Source organism: Halyomorpha halys, unplaced genomic scaffold (genome assembly GCF_000696795.3).
Source record: "Halyomorpha halys isolate HHAL.00 unplaced genomic scaffold, Hhal_1.1 Scaffold270.1, whole genome shotgun sequence".
Lineage (NCBI taxonomy): Eukaryota > Metazoa > Arthropoda > Insecta > Hemiptera > Pentatomidae > Halyomorpha > Halyomorpha halys.
The window spans coordinates 34,509-56,125 of record NW_027105226.1 but is presented as its reverse complement, the minus strand read 5'-3'; the positions used below and the strand labels follow the sequence as shown (position 1 = coordinate 56,125).

Sequence of the window (21,617 nt, the reverse complement as noted above, 5' to 3'; positions counted from 1 at the left end):
TATCTTTAGACTTATAATTAGTTAAAAGTTTTTTTTAATACTATCAAAGATTTGTAAATCCATATTTTTTCTTTTGAAATTATAAAAACATATTATAAGTATATTTTCAAGCATGCAGGTTGGTCAGCCTGTTGCAAATTTCTATACTAACAGTCAATGTTGAATAATGTTAAATTAAAGGCTTCATTTGTTTAATGCTGTGTTGATTTTTTTAAATAACTTTTAATAAAGGAAGTCCCAATACTAATATAGGCAAATGATTTTTTTTTTTCAGCTGATTAAAAAGTGATATTAATTGTAATACTTTAAATATTAATTATAACTTGATATAAGTTGAAATCTATCTAATAATATTAACTTATGTAGGTTTATATTTTGCTTAGGTTTTTTTTATATTTATTAGTTATCTACATTATGCTTAGAAGACTTATTACTAAGACATTTTATAACTATTTCAGGAAGTATATACAGGAGAGGGGCACGAAGATGGAGGAAACTGTATAGAGTTAATGGACATATATTTCAAGCGAAAAGGTTTAATAGGGTATGTTTCTTCATGTAAATTTTTTAATTTTTCAATAAATGTTTGATATTTTTATTGTATTAATGATGTTTTAAATCAAACAAAAAAATGTCTCAATGATGTAAAAAAAATCGTTGAATTTTGAAACTAAAATTTTTCTTAAGATGAACTCATTAATAATTCAACTTATATTTGCATTTGTACTTGATTGGTATTCAGAATTAATATTTTACAGTTTGATAGGAAAATGGTATTTCAGTTTGCATTTTCATGTTAAAAGCAGATAAATTTGATCAAAAAATTTTTTTTACTGATCTGATGACATTTGCTTATGTATGTTTACAAAACAATTCAATATGATTATTAAATCAACATTTTTTATTTGGTAGCTGATTGATTTTTTTTTGTTACTTGATAGTTGATGTATACCTATGATTGATAGGTAATTAATTGATTGTTAATAATTGATAGTTTCTCTGTCATACTTAAAATATTCTCTCATACACACATAGACTTTTTATTCTGAAATAGTAAAGAAATTATCAACAAGTGATTCATTCAATATAGAAAAATTGATTAATTATCAATATGACGTTATTGAATTAGGAACGATCAACTGAATCCAAAGTAACCCTTAAATATTATTACTTTTTGTTTTTTAAATGTTATTTTGTGTTTGATTATGAACTTTTTTATCATTTCTATTTTTTAGAAAAAGCTTTCTATATGGTTATAAATATATTTGTTGTTACTCTATCTTTAAAAAAATAAAATAAAATGAGTGACAGTTTTCCTTTAAAGCAGTGGTTCCTAACTACCCTCTGTGGACCACAGACGGATCACGAGAGGCTTGGATTTCGTTATTTACTTTTTAAAAATGCTGTTATAAGCTACCTAATTTTATATACTTTCTAAGAGATACCCTCCTTTGCTGCTAGTCAGAATTGGGGGCGAGTCACGCTTAGTTAAACTTCCAAGTTTATAGTTTGCTGACTTGTATGGATTGGGTTTCACTGCTTTAAAGATATATGGATTGAATGTTTTATTTATTTATTTTTTTAAAGATCGTTTTACATGTAGCACACATACTGTTTGATTTATTCATTACTACATCAGTTATAAATAACGTTGACATATTGTATTAATCTACATAAGTTGATCACTTTCTTCTTTAACTTGAGAATATCTGTTCATTGTTGTTTATAATTTTCTTGTTTTTACACTATAATTTTGAGTAGGACTATATTTTTAATTACTGTCTTTCATTTTAGAGAGCATTCTGCGCCTTCTGTCAAGATAGAATATGGGGTCTTGGACGGCAAGGATTCAAATGTATTCAGTGCAAGTTATTGGTCCATAAAAAGTGTCATAAGTTAGTTCAAAAACCTTGTAGTAATGAAGCAGTTGAGCCCATTGTAAAGGAAGAATCAAATGGAGATACACCAAGGATAAGTGAGTTTTTTTTAGTTTTTTTATTCTGATTAAATTTTTAAAATTATCTTTAGCTGCACCAACCTTCTGAAATTCTATGTTTTCTTCAAAACTGAGGTTTGCTATTCTTTTTTGTTAGTTAAAATTTAATTCTTGATTAGAGTTTAGTCTTCCCTAATTAGATTAAGATGATAAAGTTAATTGGGAATCAGATATAGTTTCTTACATTAAAAAGGGAAGAATAAGATGGCTGGTTGATGAACATCACATGAATCATGAAATACTTTTAAAGTAAACAATGGAAGGAGAACCAGATAGAGAAAGACCAAGGTAGGCCTAGTCTGCGATAGCTGGACAATTTAGAGGTTGGCCTCAGAGTTAATTAATTTATTTGATTAAGACAAGTATGAATTGGGTAGAATTTACAGTTAGGGTAAAATCTGAAATAAGTTCTTGAAGATGTATAAATGAGGTGGACTATGCTTACCAAATGTGTTGTCATCTTTGAAAAGGTCATAAGAGAATCTAGTATACAGATGAGGGCTATTATACTTAGGATGATCCACCTATTAGGGTATGCAGACTATGTTGTTCTGATTCGGACATGACTCTATGGAACATGAGAGAGGTGTTTGTAAAATTAGAGCAAACATTGAAGCCAATGGTCTGAAAGTCAATTAGCTAAAGACAAAGTACTTTTGTACTAAGAGCAGCAAATAACAACCAAGAAAGGTAACAATTGAAGATTATCATTTTGAATGGGTTTTTTATTGTTGAAAACTACAGAAGAAATGTAATGTTGAATCCTCCTTGTAAATGGAAGCTATTATGGTATATTTTAACAGTATCTAGATTTGCAAAACGTTGATGTACAAAGTACTTATACAACTTTTCTCAACAGATACCTCAGAATGTTGAATGTTGAAGGCCTTCTTTAAAGAGGTTACATAGGACATAGAATTGAATTGCGCTGCTTATATCACTAGATTGGATTGAAATCATGGCCCTTGAAATATTCTTGAGGCAACAACAAAATAGCGGGCGGGAAAGGATGGCCAACATGAGCTGGTTAGATGGTGTCAATGAGGGTCCACATACTCATCTCTGAGTACAAAATCAGAATATGGTACCACAAGAAAGAGAATAATAATGGCCTAGTTATAGTTTGTTGATGTAGGCCAAGACACTTATGAAGGTATTGTAGTGCCCTAAAAGTAAACGTATTGTGAAAACATTGCAAGCATTGAGAAAGGCTATGGTATAATGTGAGGACTAGTTATATTACAGAATTTTATAATTTTCAAGTTGTGATAAAGAAGGGTTTAGTAACAAATGGATCTCTAAAAAGGTAATAAAACACTGATCCAATGGGTATACGTCAGAAATATTGGTGGGAGGATTGTGTCGAGGCTGATCTTGTGGATTTATGTTCGGGTCACTGGACAGATATTTGTTGACAGAAATTGGTTGTGTCACCATCGAACTTTCAGACTCACCAAGTCTTTATTATTTATTTATTTTCTTATTCACAGAATTTCAAAATTCTTTTTTTATCCTGCATTTTGAATTTCTTTTGCTTGATTTACTTTTTCATACATTTTAATTGAACTTAATTCATTTCTATTAAATTAATTGTGTTTCAATTATTTGAAATGTATGCCTTGGGTGGTTAACATTATTGGTCATAAAATTATAGTCTGGGCCTGTTGAACATAAAAAGTTGATCAGATTGTACCTCATTTTACTAATAAGTGCATGCAGTGTTTCTCAAACTTACATATCTCTGTATGGATCCTATGTTTGCAATTAGAGTCTGTTAACCGATTCTTATTTATAGAAAACCTATGCAAGTGTCAGCCATTGATTTTAATGAATTGTTGCATGTTTGCAGAGCTAGGAACAATATTTGAAACTTTTTCTATCAGTTTACATGTTACTTTATTATTCTTAATGTTTGGTGTTCTTTAAGCCTTAGTTCTTGATGGCTGGAGTATGTTGGTTTCCACTTAAATAGGAAAAAACATGTTATTTTTAGTTGATAAGTTTTGAATAATTTATTACTTTAGTGATCAGTCTATAACATCAGAATTTATTTGGACATGGTAAAATTGTTTTAATTTATTCCACCTGCAATACTGTTGGTAATTTAAACTTAAGGGATAACTCCTTAATTAATAATACAATGCATGCTTGTTGATGTGCCACTTCATTTGTTCAATATACCAAACCATTTTTGTTAAGTTTTTTTTGTTATTTTTTAGTTTTGAACTCCTTGTTACTGTTTACCCTTACCTTGTTATTACTTTTTATACCCTAGGTACTCCAACAACTATAGAAGATCCCATTTTAGAGGACCATCCAGTAGAAGACCCTATAGAAGACCCGTCTAAGTGTAAGTAGAATCCAACATCATATTTTTCAAATATCTTATTTTTCATTTGAGGTTTTGGTGTGTGAGTGCTGCCCGCATGAAAACCTTAATAATTTTGTTTTTATTTTGTCTTCATATAATTAATTTCGTACAAAGTTCTTATAATGCAGTACTAATTAATGATGACCACATTTGAGATTACAGTAAAGATAAGGTAAATAAATAATTATGAAATATTTACTCAGATTCGTAGCAAAGATAACTCGATTAAGAAAGTTAAAATGAATAAATAATTTTTTGGTTTAATCCAAAGAAAACATAAGTTGAATTTTCATTTATGGTAAGAGAGAGAGAGAGTTTGGTAAAATTCAGCTATTGATGAAGCTACAGCTAATTTAATAAATAAATTGTAATGGACACAAAGTTTATTATTCAATATATAACATTTTATTCATGACATCTAGATTATTAATTTAGCTATTGTTTTATCTAAAGCTGATTTTTTCCCAACTCGAGGTAAGAAATTGTTTAAAGACATACTCAAGAAGGGAAGGGTACTTTAAATGCTAATAGTTTTTATAATTCTTTTTTTTTTTTTGGTTTTTTAAATGCTGATGCACATAATATGCATCACTAGAGTTTGGTTATTTTTTTAATATAAATTTGTAATTTTGCTTTGAAATTATCCAATTTTTTTTATTTTGATTAAATTTTTTTTCTAGTATAAAATCAAATTTAATTAAAGGTAAAAACAAAGGTGTCTTTAACTGAACTATTGTTTAGTTAACTACAATATTTAAGATAAACTATTTTTTACAAATAAATTGAAATTAATTTTTTTGTAAATAAATTGTAATTAAAATATCAAAACAAATTTATTTAAATGCTATTTAAGATTCAACAGTTTAGACATTTTTCACTGAAGCTATATTAGCTATGCCATGAGGTTTGACCAACTCATCTCCTTAGTAGCTCTACGAAGTTTCAAGACTGGTCTCAGTTTTGTACAGTGAACTAAAATCTTCAATATATGACCCTCCGGCATCAACTCACGGCTGCCTGTGTTTTTTCCATTGTTTATAGACTCCCTGGAACTCTTCAAGTGGAAGACTTTTAAGAGACCTCGTTGAAGCTGCCTGGACCAGTTCCAGGGAATTTATAAACAATGGCAGCGGTGTGTTGATGCCCAAGGGTCACATTTTAAAGACTTAGTTCGCTCAGAAAAAATATTCAATCGATTTTTTGTTCTGAGACTGATTTTGAAATGTTAACTCACCTTGTATGTAAATGATTTTTTATGTGTATTAATTTTTTTTTTTAAATAAATATTATTCTTAATACCTTTATGGTAGATTTTTGTGTTATCATCAGAATTGAATTGTGATCAGGTACTGAAAAATAGCTAATACCATACAATATTGGTACAATGTAAAAGTATTAATCCAATAGTTGCAGGATATGATGGTTAAGCATGTTGGGATGAGGCTTCCAGAGTGCCTGATTCGGAATGGTATGGGTTAAGGTCCACCTGGATAAGTTAATATTTATTTTACCCGAGAATTTTCTTGTCATACCTATTCTGAGTCTGTATAAGACTTCGAGTGAAGACTTGTGTCTATAAAAAAAATAAAGTAATAATTATAGTAAATCCAACAATTGAATTTAATAAAAATTAAGTTACATGTTGGATCTTATGTGACAAATTATTTTTTACGTTCGACAAAATCTCTTGATAGAGTCATGTTTTGATATTATGTAGCCATTGTTTTATGTTTATAAAGACATAAAAAATATTCATTACTAATTATGTGAAAATATTTAAACAAATAAATATTTTACAGCTTGTTGGAAAGAGAATATTTTCCAGAATTTCTGAATAAAAGTAGAAATGGGTGATTGTACTATAATGTAATAAGTGGCATTATTTTATGTAATAAATAAATAAAGAATAACATATATACGTTATTATTATACAATAGAATATATAAATAATTAAATTAATATGATTTATTTAGTTATTATTATACAATAGAATATATAAATAATTAAATTAATATGATTTATTTAGTTATTATTATACAATAGAATATATAAATAATTAAATTAATATGATTTATTTTTTTATTTCAGGTGATGAGAATTTAGAGCCTGGTACCCAGAGGCAATATTCGATAGCTGATTTTGAATTAATTAAAGTGATTGGGCGTGGATCTTATGCTAAAGTTCTTATGGTAGAGTTGAAGAAAACGAAAAGGATTTATGCAATGAAAGTAATCAAAAAAGCGTTGGTTACCGATGATGAGGTTAGTAAATTTGATTTTTATCTTGTTTTTGTTTTTTTTAAATATATAGGTTTTGGCCAAAACTTCTTAATCCTAAATGATTTTCAATTCTGTACAGATATTGAGTTAGTTATTTACAACTTCTGTTTGATCATTTAGAAGAAATATTAACTAACTTCCCAAATGACTCTCACGGTAGCATTATAATAACATTATTTAAATTTACTGGAAGATCGTTGATTGACCGTGTGTAATAATAAAAGGATGATTTTTACAAAAACTGTCTTTTTGTGCTGGTCTGCATCCAGTAAGCTCTGATGAAGCCCCACAAGGGGAGGGGGGAAACTTCAGCTCACATTAAATAGTTTTATTACTATTTGAGTTTTTTCTTTAATCGCATCCAGACCATCTTCCTTTTTTTTATTTAAATTCACATTTGTGATTTCCATGATTTTTCTTAAAAACTACAAATGCTTAGGCTAAGGACTGGTTTTATAATTGACTTGTTTTTAAATTCATTGGTAAATTCTTTGTTCTGTGTAGATCATATTAAAGTTATTCAAGTTATTTGAGTCATAGACAAATGGACTAGATTATAGAGATAAGGAAAACATTTGATTAATACATTAATTTGAGCTATATAAGCTGGAGCTGTTCTAATTAAACTATTTTTAAAAAATATGTTAAAATTATACAGTGGGCTAAATGTAGATCGATTGTAATATCCATTCATGTATATTTAGATTTATGATTTTTCTAGTAATCAGGCATTGTAATATCCATTCATGTATATTTAGGGTAATGATTTTTCTAGCAACAAGGCATTTTATAATATTGCAATGGTATAGCATTATATTATTATATGATATTGAGCACCAAAAATGTTGAAAATGTTCTATTTGATGGAGTCTGAATCAGTACATAATTTTCATTTAAAATTTAATATCCATTCAGAAACAAAATTGAATCCTTCTTCTCAGGTTTTTTTTTTTTATCTAGCTGTAGAATATGTCGTCTAAAAAGTACAATAGAATCTCACTTTAGCTTGAATCACAGGATAATGAAACCACCGGTGGTGTTAGAGTATTCATGCTGTATATTATATAATATAATATTTATCGTTGGAAGAACTATAAATCCATGTGTAAAATAAATGGTGCTCTATTCATCCCAAATAAAAAGTCTCCTTTTACATTACCTTCATAATTTAATAAAAGCAGTATATTGCAATTTTAATGGCCTAACTGACTATTTATATGACTCCATTCATGCCAATAAGACATTGATTGTAGAATACACTTTGTTGATGATAGATCTATATCGCACGATAATTTCTTCAATTATTTTTTGTTGTACAATGCAGAGAAATATAAAAATTATGATCTTATTTTAAGATTAATCAGGGATCGGGACCTGTGTTATACCTACATTGTATCTGAATGAACATTACGAAATTCCACTAAAATTTGCATTAGACAAGGTTTGATTCAGATCAGAAAAATGTCTGTACTTAATTGTGCAAACAATTCGTTACATAGAAGCTATTTAATTAAATACAATAAAGTTGATGGATAATGGTTTGGATTTTGGTCATAAAATAGAAGCATAGTACTAGATTAATGGTAGAAACAGCAATATAGACTTATCTTTAGGTGTCTGGTGATCACAATATCTAAAATAAATCCAAGAGAAAATAAAAACGGAAGATGATTACTATTTTTGTCATGAAATTATCTTACTAGAAACTTTATTTACTAGACTTTCGATAATTTTAAATCATGGGAAACAGAGAAAAGGATTAAATTACTAAAAATTCCAAATAATATGAGTTCAAATAATTAAGAGATGGAGAAGAAAACATTTCAAATAAAAGAGTTTGATTGATACGTATGTATACAATGTGATATATGTTTTAAAGTGTAACAAGTAACATTCCTATATGGTACTTACAAATAAAAAAAACATAAAAATGAAAATTTTCTAGTTTAATGGTCATTTGGAAAAAAAGGCTGTGAAAAAAAAATTTCATCAAGTATTACCTTGTACGTAATGTGACTGAAATAGGTGGTTTTCTTATTTATTATCTTCCTTGTCTTCATCCTGATCGGCTAACTCTTCAACATTGGTTTGGGTACCATAGATACCACTGTCATTGTCAAAATTAACAAATTCTTGAAGGTCAACTCAAACCTGTTAGGTAGATGTTTTTATTCTGAGTTTAGGGAAATACAAATGGTTAATACTAGTTTCTTGGGTAGATGTTCTGTGTCTTATGTTTGCTCAAAAAACTTACTCTTTATGAAGCAGTTATAAAGAATGGGGACACTTGGTGTATCTAGAATTCATTTTATTCACACGTTTAAAAAATATATTTTAAATTTAACAAAATACAAAAGTACATTGCTAACTCAAATATCTCATTGCATAGTCCATGCATGTTCTGAAGTGGTGGAATTCAATTAGTAGAGAGTAGAGGAGCCCTAACTTCCAAATTACGAACTCTTGGCATGCAAGATGTTGCTGCAACTTCGAATTACTGAGGGGATCAAAATACATAGATTTTTTCAATTTATGTAGCATTTCTCAAGGGACCAAAAAAATTTATCGATGTTTAAATTATCATGAGTTGATTTTATTTAGAACTTCTAAGCATTTTACTTTCTGATATTTTTTGATTGGCTGCTTACTTCCAAACCAGAGAAGCTCATTCAATAGAATATATATGAGTCAACTTGAGACTTGAGGTTGACATTGCCAAAGTGGGTTACTCGCACCCGTTGAATATAATTGATGTTATAGCATTTTGGTTATTGATGCTATAACAATTCACATATAATTGAAATAACATAAAATTATTAAATTAAGTGAAAACTCAATCCCTTAAATAGAAAGATGGTTTTGATTTGATAAATAAGTAATAGAGTACAGGGGTCAGGGGTGTAGGGGCTTGGATTGGAAGATGTCCTAATTTTGTTTGGTTGATATTCGGTGGGGAAAGATATAAGATACAGATTATAGACAATATATTTCTCTTGATTTCACATTTACCTAATGAGAATAAATAATCATTGATGTTAATCTAATGTATCAATTTTTTGATTTTAAGTAATTTATTATAACTTTCATTTTTATTTAATGGTTGGATTTTTAAATTTTTTTTATTATTATTGAATTTTCTAATAACTTTCAGGATCTTTCTAATGGTTATATTCTTTACTCTTTTTTAATTGAAGATTTACTTCTTTATAGAGATGAGTTTTGATGTTGATTTATAAAAATTAATTAAGATTTATCTCTATTTCATACTTAAATATTTTTTATGACGATGATTTTTCATTGATTTTTTTTTTTTCAGGATATAGACTGGGTACAAACTGAAAAGCACGTATTTGAGACTGCTTCAAACCATCCATTCCTTGTTGGCCTCCATTCATGTTTCCAAACTCCATCTCGCTTGTTCTTTGTGATTGAATTTGTTCGAGGAGGTGACCTTATGTTCCACATGCAAAGGCAACGTAGGCTTCCTGAAGAGCATGCTAGGTTTTATTCAGCGGAAATAAGTTTAGCGCTAAATTTCCTCCACGAACGAGGTAGCTATCACATATCCAAATTTAATTTTAATTAAATTCATCATAGAAAAATATGAAATTTTCTTATGAAATATTTTTATATGTTATTTATGCAAACTTCCTGATTCTTACATGTTATTAATCTCTATAAAAAATATTTATTTAAAACTCGAACTGTATTTTACAAAATAGATTTACTGTATGTGCCTTATAGTGTATTTTATATAACATTACTATAACTAGCGAAGAAACCTTCCATTGGTAGTATTATAATGAGTATTCTGTCAACTATCCATTGGGCAATTTTCTTTTCAGATAGCTCCAAAAACTGTTAGGAATAGATTTTTAGCAAGTTTGAGTAGCTATTTTAGTTAAGAAGTAAATTGCAATCTCAGTTTGTATTGCAGAGGGAACTCAGAAAAACCAAGTACAAAAAAAAAGATTGAAATTCAATGCATACATGTTTTAAGTAAATGAATATTCACATATATACTCGAAAACATTCAATTTGTGTAAAATTCAATTTATTTCTCAAATAGCTCAATTTTTGCTTGTTTGTTATGAATTTTGAAGGAACTTCTTTTCCGCCTTCTACTCTTAAGTGTTGTGGAAGAAGGATTTTATGTCACTTCATATTGTTCTATGTCGCCCATAAAATATAATGATTAAAATGAGTGACTGCATCTTAATGCTATATAATGTCATGTTATTTTCATTAGAGAAGATGAAAAAATATTGAAAATTTCCTCGGAAAGACTCTTTATGTGTGCAAACATATGTGCTTAGAAAATTTCATATAAATTGGACTTGACAACTTGTCTCTGAGTTTGTTTTTTCCTTTTCTGAATCAAACTTTCCGCCTTTATTCAAACTTCAGGTTTTCTTTCAATTTTTTTTCAATAAGTATTGTTGGAATGTTTGGATCACAAAAGCTCAGATTACTTACTGTCAGCCCAATTTTTTTTAAAATATGGCAACAAGAACTTAATGTATAATTTTTTTTTTAAAAACATATTGTTATTGCATAAATAACAAAATGTACAATATTTACTATATTGTTTTGGGATACTTCCTTATATAATACTATTTTCCTAATACTAATTACACTTTACAAACTTCTCTATTTTACAGTTTTGTAAAACTGAAGGGGGGGGAGGCCAAAATATTATTGAAAATTAAATTAAAAATTGAATTGAATTAAAACAAAATACATAACATTAGATAGAATAAAATACAAATCATTTTGTAACATAAAATACATATCATTGATTTATATTTACATTAATATATGTTTAGTTCTTTTTTGTTTAGATTTACAGGTTGTATTAGTGTGATTTCCTATTTCTGTGATTAGAGGGTTTAATGGATTAGGGTAAGACAGGAAAAAATTATGAGTCTGCTTATATCTAATTCTGTACTGTGTCTATATTTAATCCAATGTGTATTTTAGATATTCTAGTGTAATGTGGGTAGTTATTAAGATTCTGAGGCATTTGTTTTAAAATACTTGTATTTTTTTTATATTTGTTCAACTAGTAAAACTCTGTATATGGGACAGGCATAAGTTAAGATGAGTCTTAGTACCGCTTCATATATTATCAATTTATTTCTATTGGATAATTTTGATTTTTCATTAAATTATGGATACATTTGATATAGAATTTTTCTTGTGTTTTCTAATTTCGAATTGATGTGGTGGTTAAATAATAGTTTGCTGTCTAAATTCACTCCTAGGTATTTAACTGTTTTAGCAAAAGAGGTAGGGATATTTAAATTTATCGTTGATGAAAGAATAGGCTGTCGTTTTTGTGAAAATGATGGCTTTTGTTCTATCATCTAATCCCCATTTTCCAACATATTTAGATATTTTTTTGAAAGCATCTTTTAGTTTAGCCTATTAACAATTATATCAATACAGAATGAAGAGGTGTAAATAGCTGTATCATCAGTAGAAAGGGCTTTATAAACCTTTTTAAATCTTAGGTAGTAATTAATGAAAAGATTAAATAGAATGGGACTAAGATTAGAACCCTGTGGGAGACTTGCAATGGTATGATACGTGGGGGAAGTAATGTTATTAACTGAAACGAAGAATGATCAATTCGATAAAAAGGATTATATGAGTAATATTAAATATCTTGTAATATTTAAATTTAGTAATCTGAAAATCAGTAACTTTTGGTAGATAGTGTTGAATGCTTATTCTGTCTATTAGGATCATCCCAGTATGTTTTTAGTGATTCCAATTTTCTGTTTCATTATCTATAACACGTGCTAATTGGCTGGTGGTTGAATGGAATGAAATCGAAACTGTTTGTAATGTATAATTTTATTTATAACTGTGTCACTAATCCTTAACTAATAGTCATGTAGATAAGCGGTTAATAAATAAGTAATAATTGTAAATATAAATAATAAATGAGAAGTTTGGAATGCTTGTCCAGTATGAATTGGTAATAATAAAGTTATCTGAATCTTCTAGCCATTTCTTACACAAGTTTTGTAAAAGATTTCCATCTTATTCACTTATCAATGTGTAGTTAACTGTTAGGTAGTGGAATAATTGAATGGAATGGCTGAAACATAGAAAAACTTCTCGACAGGAAGTTGTGGTTTTTTGTAGAATAAAAGAGATTTAGTTTTCCCAATTATTTGTGCTCAATTTTTATATTGATATGATACTAACTACAGAATTCAAGATACGATAGATGGGTCATTATTCACTCGTATGGCATAGTTATCATGGCATATATCATTATATCATGGCATAGTTAGTCATTATATATAGTGAGCACAGTACTAAAATGGAATGGGCCACGTACTGAGAAAACTTTCTCTGTTGTCTAAATATACTTTTTAGGAAGTTTCATAACATATATTTTTCAGTATATTTATTTTTACCGTTTTTAAAATTTTATTACTGTTTTTATAAATTATAATTTGTTTTCTTTTTAGGAATCATATATCGAGATTTAAAATTAGATAATGTACTCCTTGACCATGAAGGTCACATAAAGTTAACAGATTACGGTATGTGTAAAGAAGGAATTAGGTCAGGAGATACCACTTCAACATTCTGTGGTACACCCAACTACATAGCCCCTGAAATATTGAGAGGAGAAGACTACGGGTTTAGGTATGTTTCATTTCAGTATTGCTATTTCTTTTTCATAATTCTATTTACACACACATATATATAAGTTACGGCCTGAGTCAGCTGTTACTTCGATGTATATAGATGTTCCGAACCAAATAATTAAAAATGACCAAATGTACCGAGTTAGATCTCCTTTCCTTTTTAAGTTTTGTTTTCGACGATACTTAAGTTATATATATTTATATAGCTTGGCTATTGTTTCAATTTATTATATGTACTAATTTATATTTAGCCTTTATTCTGTGAGACCTCTTCATAAATGTCGTTACCCAAGTAACATAGTATTGTAATAATTAAAACTTTTTTTCAAACCTAATTTTATAGCATTTTTTGTATTACTTTTAGTCATATTTCTTTAAAAAAAATATATATATATATATATTTATACTTTTTTTTAATTTTTCAGTGTTGATTGGTGGGCTTTGGGAGTGTTATTGTATGAAATGTTAGCTGGCAGGAGTCCTTTCGACATAGCTGGTGCTTCAGAAAATCCAGATCAGAACACAGAGGATTACCTTTTCCAAAGTAATGAAAATATTTTATTTTTATAAATATTTTGAGTAATAATAAGTATTCTTAGCATGAATAGAAATTATATATGTAAAGTATCAGTCTCAGTATTAATTAAGTAGCCCTTTACAAATGAAGGGTTAAATTTATAAAGAAAAAATTTTGTTTAATATTTTATATGTTTTCTACATTATGGATATTATGGTTGTCCTCATAACAATCTATGTCGGTAAAACTAGATTAGTAATATTTAGTTTGGTGCTAAATTAAATAAAAATACATATTTTAACATATTATATGTGTATTGGAGGAATAGTTGAAAAAATACTCTCATAAAGTGTGGCACTCTAATTTGAATATAAAGAAAAGTGTGGTTCCTAATGAAAATTGACACAGATGTTTCATCCTACAATCAGTTAATATTGAATAATTGTTGTTTAGTAGTAAATTACTATTATTTGTTTTATTTCAGGATTACTGTAATAAGTAAATGAATTTACTTATGTAATATTTTGATTCGCATCGAGTTCATGAAATTAACATTTCAATATCAAAAGTAATAACCAATATAATTATAAAGCTGTTTTTCAATTTTTATGATTTTCCCCAATTTAGAGGTTGTTCATTTAACTTCCAGCACTTACCCAACGTTGTTTGAAGTAGAGGCTGGGATTCAAACTTTGAACTTGTACTAGGTCTTTGCGAATTAATTCCTTGCTGAGATTAGTTTTCATTTTAATCTTTATTCAATTCTGATGTAGACAATGAATATATTCTTGTTTACTTTGACCAATACTTTATTTAATTACTATCTGTGTTGTTATTTACTGTATTTTCGTGTCAGATTTTAGTTCATCAGCTATCAATATTAAAAATTGGTTGAGCTATTTATTCTCAAAAATGTTACGTATCTACAGATAGACAGACTACAATTTAACACAATTATTTTAGTATTAGATTATTGGTATATTAAAAAAAAAAGTAACAGGCATGAAGTGTTTCTTAATGGACAATAACAAGCTGGAAATCCTATGATCTGACCTGCAAAAAAATCCATGGATTGTGCCTGCAGAGTTTGGTGCACCTGAAATATAAATTCGTATAAGACCAGCTATGGGTTGATGCAGAAGAGCAGGACTCATTGTTTGTAATTTTCTCATTTATTAAGAATGATGCTTAAAAACTTCATCATTGCTATGGTAATAAAAGGAAATTTAAAGCATAGGAATATCATTGTTTAGAAAAGTAACCTAAACAATGATTTGTTATACGTATATGAGGCAAAAGTGGAACTTGAGAGACTAGCTCTAGAATAATAGTTTGGTTATGCAGTTCCATCCTGATCTAGTGATTTACCACCATTAAAGCCCCAAGTTTTTTCCCCAGTAAAAGATACTCACTTTACAGAGACTCAGTGAGGGCTCCAAAATCCGCAGTGTTGATTCACAACTGATTAAACAACATGCCAGAGCTGAATTGAAACCCTTTTGGTTGAATGTGATCTTAAACAAATCACTTCGTTGCACAACTGTTGTTCAAGAAATAATACTTCCTTACAAAGTAATGAACCCCTGACCTTTCATGGATTGTAATGGTACAATTTTTTTTTTTTTTATTAAAGTTATGATACAAAAGTAAACATTGAGAATATAATTTGCTCCTTCGGCATGAAATCCTGAATCCAAAAATGCCATTTGAATGCTGTAAAATTGTCATTTGTGGTTTTGTGAGGCATTAGTGAATAAAAAGGACTTTGTGGGAAGGTAATAGCCGAGGACTCTTTTCTTTGGTAAAACTCAAGGGTTATCTAGGTGTAAGAAAGTTTTTGTTTTGAAGAGTTGAGAAAAAAAAACACGCAAATATTGCTGTTGGAAGGTAGAATGAACCCACTTCAACTTTGTATGTCAACAGAAGACATGAGATTGTCTAGGAAACCCCAAAATAAATCTTATCAAGCAATTTGTGTCTCTTCTCTAACCTTACCTTAGATAGTACTTCATATTAGCAACCGTAATCAAAGTTGGGAAAACAGAGTGGATACCAGGAATGGAATCACAGAATCTTCGAATTTCAGTTATTGATTCATGTGTAATCTGGGAAATATGATTATTTCGAGAGAGGTGCCAATCGAAGATGACCCTGAGGTTTTGTTAGTGGAGTAGAAATAAATTGATGAGTTATTGAAGTAAAGTAAGGAAGGGAATAAAGAAGTGCTTAGAACTAATGACGTTTCCACCATTTGTGAGGTGGGAGAGTTTCATATTTCTTTGAGAATTTTTTAAACTCAAATAAATAAATTTTTAGTTATTATTTAATATTTACTGCTTAAATTTCAAGATGTACATAGTCATTAATTGTTTCATACATTATTTACAGAGTACATTTTTTTTATTATACTAACCATCATAAACACTAGAGTTTTTACTATCACTAATTGTTTATAAATTGATGCCATTTCATTAACATTGGTTTTAATTATTCATGTATCCGTTTTTGTTTTTTTTACTGTTTACAGTTATTCTTGAGAAGACTATTCGAATTCCGAGATCTCTGTCAGTAAAAGCAGCATCAGTATTAAAAGGATTCCTGAATAAGAAACCGCAAGACAGGTTAGGCTGCAGTAAAGAAACTGGTTTCATGGATATCGTCAATCACCCATTCTTCAAGAGCATTGATTGGGAAATGGTAAATAATAATTTTTGGTTCATGCATGTGTTTCTATACCCTTTTGTTTTCATTATTATTTGTATTCTAAACAAATTATTACTTGTTTTATAATAATGAATATTTACTGTATTGAACAATACTGGAAATTGGTACTGATACTTTTATGTTCCTTTAATTGAATTGCATAATTTTCTCCAGTTAAATGGTTGGTTTGACAAAAAAAGTTGTAAACACGTTTATTTTTAATTCTATTTATTTTTAGTTCAATCAATAGTCAGCTATTAAAGAAAAATTGACAATTTTTATTTTAATTACTATGGAGAGAATGAATTAATAGGAAACGAGTTTATAGTAGCTCTCTATTTATTCTAGCAAAACTGTCAGTGGACTATTAACTGGTTCTGCATAATTACTAGCATCAATTTAGAAATTATTTAATTGTCACAAGAAATGAAAAAATTATAATTAATAATAAAACAAACCTTTAAAAAAATGATATTTTTCTTTCTTTCTGATTTTAACTTGTTTAATTATCGAAGAATATACCTTTATATGGTTATTTGTCTCCTCGAAGCTAGCTGTTGGATTTCTTCACAGCATCACTCTTTATATTTTGAACATAAGAATTCTGCTTTTCTGTTATATTCTATCACTTCATCCAATGAAATAAAAATCTTTTCTTGTAGATAGTGGGTGGGGCATTGCTTTGATTAGAATCAATTGGAAGGTGCAAAGTCCAGAATATCATTACATTAGGAATGCTCAGTCCCATCTAGTCCGAAATATTTTGTTTCATGGAACAAAAAGTTTGCAATTGGCTTATATATTATTGACGCTAGATCCAACCTCCATTTATTAATCCTGGATAACACTGAGTGGTGTGTCATAAATTCTTTGTTATTCATCACTAAAATGTTCTGAATTCCACTTTCTGGAATGAATTATGTACCTACTAATCCAAAATATAGAGAATATTTTGTTTATTTCTAACAGCTCTTGCCTAGTGACTGGCTCAATTGAACTATTGTTTCTGGGTTTTAGGTTTTCTCCAACATATTCACAAGTAACATTCCCTTTATTGAAACTGGTCATTTGGATTTTTAAAAGTTTCATACATCCAATTTATTTTTCCTTAATAATGCCCTTCCTTTCCCTACCCCCTGATCATTTCCTTTTAAATCCATCCCATCCACTATTTCACTGCTTTTGTCCTAACCATCCTTAGAATCTTTGGTGGCCATTATCCAAGAATCCATTTTTCGCTATGTTTTTTTTTTTCCCAGCACCTTGTTAAGATTTCAAGTCTTAGCATTATACAGCAGTATTTCATTACTAGGAAGCCTGTGCAAGAACTCTTTCTCTTTAGATCCATTCTTATGCTTTCTAATTTATTCAAAGTAAAAGTATTATTAATTTTTACGAAGGATGCAATATTATAAAGAAAGTTTATTCAGCAGGTAGTATTGGTGGAGCAACATACTTTATAATGACTATGTTAAAGTAAAAGTTTGTTTAGTAAGGAATTGCTTTCCTGAAAATACAGGGTACGGCAGCAAAACCTCCAACATTTTGAATAGCTCGTTAGGTTGTGGGATTCCTCTAGCTTTTAGTTTCCAACATGCTGTACATGGGGAGCAATATGGGTTTTTCATGTCAATGTTTTTGTTAAATAATCGTTCTATCATTGCCTCTCAACGAGCTTACTGTTTTCATTTTTGACTGACTCACAAAGAACATTCTCCAGACTGCAAAACAATCTTTATGGGTTGCCAATCTTGTAAGGATGCATTTTTAGGTACAAAAGGGTAATGCACATAACAAGATTGTTATTTTTTATGTGGGGGATGTTCATTATGAGTCAATTGAAAGTGCAAATGGTAATCTCGCTGAGTCGCACTGATAAAATGGTTATTTGACAACAATTTCACAAAGAACACATATTGCTTGTCCATATGTGGCATGTTGCCTACTAAAAACTAGAGGACTCCTGCTACCTAATGAGCCCCATTCCACTTCTCTGAAACATTTCTACTCCCCACCAAACTCTTTCAAAATATGAGAGGTTTCGCCGCTAAACTTTGTATCTGCCCAATTGAGCAATTAAGCATTTAAACTCTGCTATTCATAAACCTAAATTAAGCAACTACAAAATCCCTGAGACTTATTGACTAGGTGCAGTGGAGTAGGTACTGTCTTATACAATTTTATCGATGTAGTATTAATATTTCACAATGTTTTAGGGTGAGACATGGAAAAGAATATAAAAATATATGTGAGACTGAGATGATCCTCAAAAATTGGCATTACCATTGACCATATCATTTCATTGTGATGGCCGATTAGAGAAAAAATATAAAGTGAAAATAAATTAAAAAAATTAATATGAACATTCTTGTAGGAAATTTAATGCTCTTTCATTTTTCAAATAATATGTTAAACTTTGACTAGTTATTTTTGACATACAAGCGAAGAACATAACTTCCCCCTCCCCCCTCCCATATCTTTGGCTCTGCACCAATATTCCAGACTTTTTATTATACTCATCTCTTGAGTAGTTTAAACAAAGTCCTAAAGGCATTTCTGGCCATCCCCCCATCGCTGTCTAAAACCCCTATTGACTGGCTTATTTGTTCTCACAAAGTGTTGTAGGTTTCCGTTAGCAACTTATCATACTGAGTACATATCATGCTAGCCCATTGCTTCATATTTGGAGTTGAAGTTATTGTTATTATTTAAGTTCATTTGCTTATTTGAGGCTCAGTACTCATAGAGGTATGTTCACCAATATTACAGATTGTCATTCTGGGCTGGGGACCAGAATTTTTTTAAGTATGAGAAATTTTAAAATTGTAGTAAAAAAAAAAAAAGAAGGTAAAAATAGCTGACCAACCATAAAATGTAAAAAAAAAAAGAAGAAGAAGCTGTAGGTTTTGGCGGGACTATTAAGTCGGGTTAGGCAGTATTAGGATGGCTTAAGGTGTAAACCAATTAAAAAATATCTTATGAAAGACATGAGAAGGATATTTTAACTATAAAAAATATTTTAAAGAGCTAACTCTTAACCTCATTTTTTATAATTCTTTAGCCCCCCGCTTATACAGACTCCCTAAAATCCATAAATCTGGTAACCCCTTCACCCCATTTTTTCTAATATTAATGCTCCTTCTTCTAAACTCAGTAAATTCCTTCCTCTTTTTCTTTCAATTCTTAGCCATGATAACCCTTATGATATCCGTAATTCCTTTCACCTTAAAGAACTATTGTTAAGAATGGTTGTTCTATAAGTTGTGATGTAAATAATGCACTGTCACATTTCAATAATGTGTATTCAATAATGAGGTGTAGATAGTTGACCGTAGATTATACGTCATACGCCACAACCCCTGATGAAGACCTGAAACTCAGATCGAAACGTCGGCATAAAATAAATAAATATGGTTTTGTTTATTTATATTGTTCTTTGCTGACCGCACCCCACGACAAACTTCTCCAATTATTATATATATTATATTCAATAATATGGCAGAGCCAAAGATATATTGATATTTACAATCCTTCAAGGATGTTGTGAGAACTCTGTTGAGATTTCAACTGTCAGTTCTAATTAGTGTTTAGACACCATAATCTATGGAATAGATTTAAAAATAATTTGAAGAGAACAATTCTTATAATTTATAAAAATTGTATTAAATAAAACTAAACAATCCTGAAAGGAGCATACATTTGGAAAATTTCAGGAATACTTAGGGGATTTCATATGGTAAGGAGTTCATAGTAAATTTGTTGTAAGTCGTCTTAAGTTTAAACTTTTTTCATAAATTGTGGAAACCTAATTTTGGCAGTTGAAAGAATGAAAGACAATTTCTGTTAGCGTTTATCCAGAAAGATACCATTTTGTACTTCTTTATCCTTTCAGTGAGGTAATGCAATGGACTATTTTTAATTTAAACCTTATTTTATGTGCATTATTGACATTTTATAATGTCTGGTTAATACCTGTGGATTTCCAACCTTATAAAATCCCCAACATATTCCTGAATTTCCTAACCGCTATACACTCTACAGAATTGTTTGATTTTACTATTACAATGTTTAGAATGTATAAGAAATTTCATTTTAAATTATGTTATTATCCATTCCTTGGATTCATGGTGTTTTAAGCACTAACTAGAACCTACTGAGTAGTCCACATTTCTGAAGGGTTCTCAGTCTCACGGCATCTGAAGTAATTTTCTACGTCCAAATTAACTATAAAAAATGTATATTTTTTACTTTTATTTATCTATATATATGAAATACATCTTAAGGATATGGTTGCGATCATGAACAATTTTGGATTCTAATTTTCAATAGAAATATGCACTTTAATGTCCCTAAATCCAAATCTCCCAAAATGGTCTATGTATGAATTCATTTGAACCTAGGTCAAAAACAAAAAGTTGTACAACTGGAAGTATGTTTTTAAGGGATGTTACTGCATCTTTTCTCTGAAATCAACTAACCAGAAGTACCACTTGATGTCATTAATTTTTCTCCTATCTATGATAATTATGACAATAGTCAGTTTTTTTACTTAGCTATGTATGAAAGGATTAATTAAAACTCAAAGTAGGTTGGTAGGTGAAAAATCTGTGATGCGCACGCCGTGCCAAATTTTTTTACCTTGAAAGTTAGCTTTGCCGCCCCGCCATCTGATCGATATATTGACTGACCTTAGCCCCTTTTAGTGAAAAAGCTACTCTAGCGAAAGAGAAACTCATGGAGGAAGACTAACCTGAAAGGAGCGAGATGGAATAGACATGCCTCGGCTAAGAGGACAAGTGGGTAATGAAGCTTAAAAGCTGTTCCAGGTTACTAAAGGTCACTGTCCCGTTCCTTTAGTTAGCCGGGCCCTCCGGGGGGGCGGGGAGGGGGCTTCTCCTTTATGCCCCATCGGCTTCAGTTTGTTTACTCATCTTATTCATCCATGAGGACCTGACCTGCTTTTGAAGATAATTTTATATCTTTGTGGAAAACCATCAATGTAAATATTTAATTTTAATTTTATATCTTTGTGGAAAATCATCAATGTAAATATTTAGTTTTTATCTTATTTTTGTTTCAAAAT

At 29.5% G+C, this 21,617-nt stretch overlaps 1 protein-coding gene across 8 annotated transcripts in view; it reads left to right on the top strand.

The window, feature by feature from the left end:
• Positions 1-21,617, top strand: part of aPKC (protein kinase C iota type) — a gene marked incomplete at its 3' end in the record, with an annotated part of 341,811 nt that overhangs the window by 306,048 nt on the left and 14,146 nt on the right. For all 8 annotated transcript variants that reach the window (XM_067049526.1, XM_067049532.1, XM_067049549.1 and 5 more), the window contains 8 exon segments: positions 459-544; positions 1,795-1,975; positions 4,272-4,346; positions 6,456-6,628; positions 9,963-10,197; positions 13,132-13,312; positions 13,740-13,858; positions 16,359-16,528. In XM_067049526.1, the coding sequence (XP_066905627.1) occupies positions 459-544; positions 1,795-1,975; positions 4,272-4,346; positions 6,456-6,628; positions 9,963-10,197; positions 13,132-13,312; positions 13,740-13,858; positions 16,359-16,528 (1,220 nt within the window).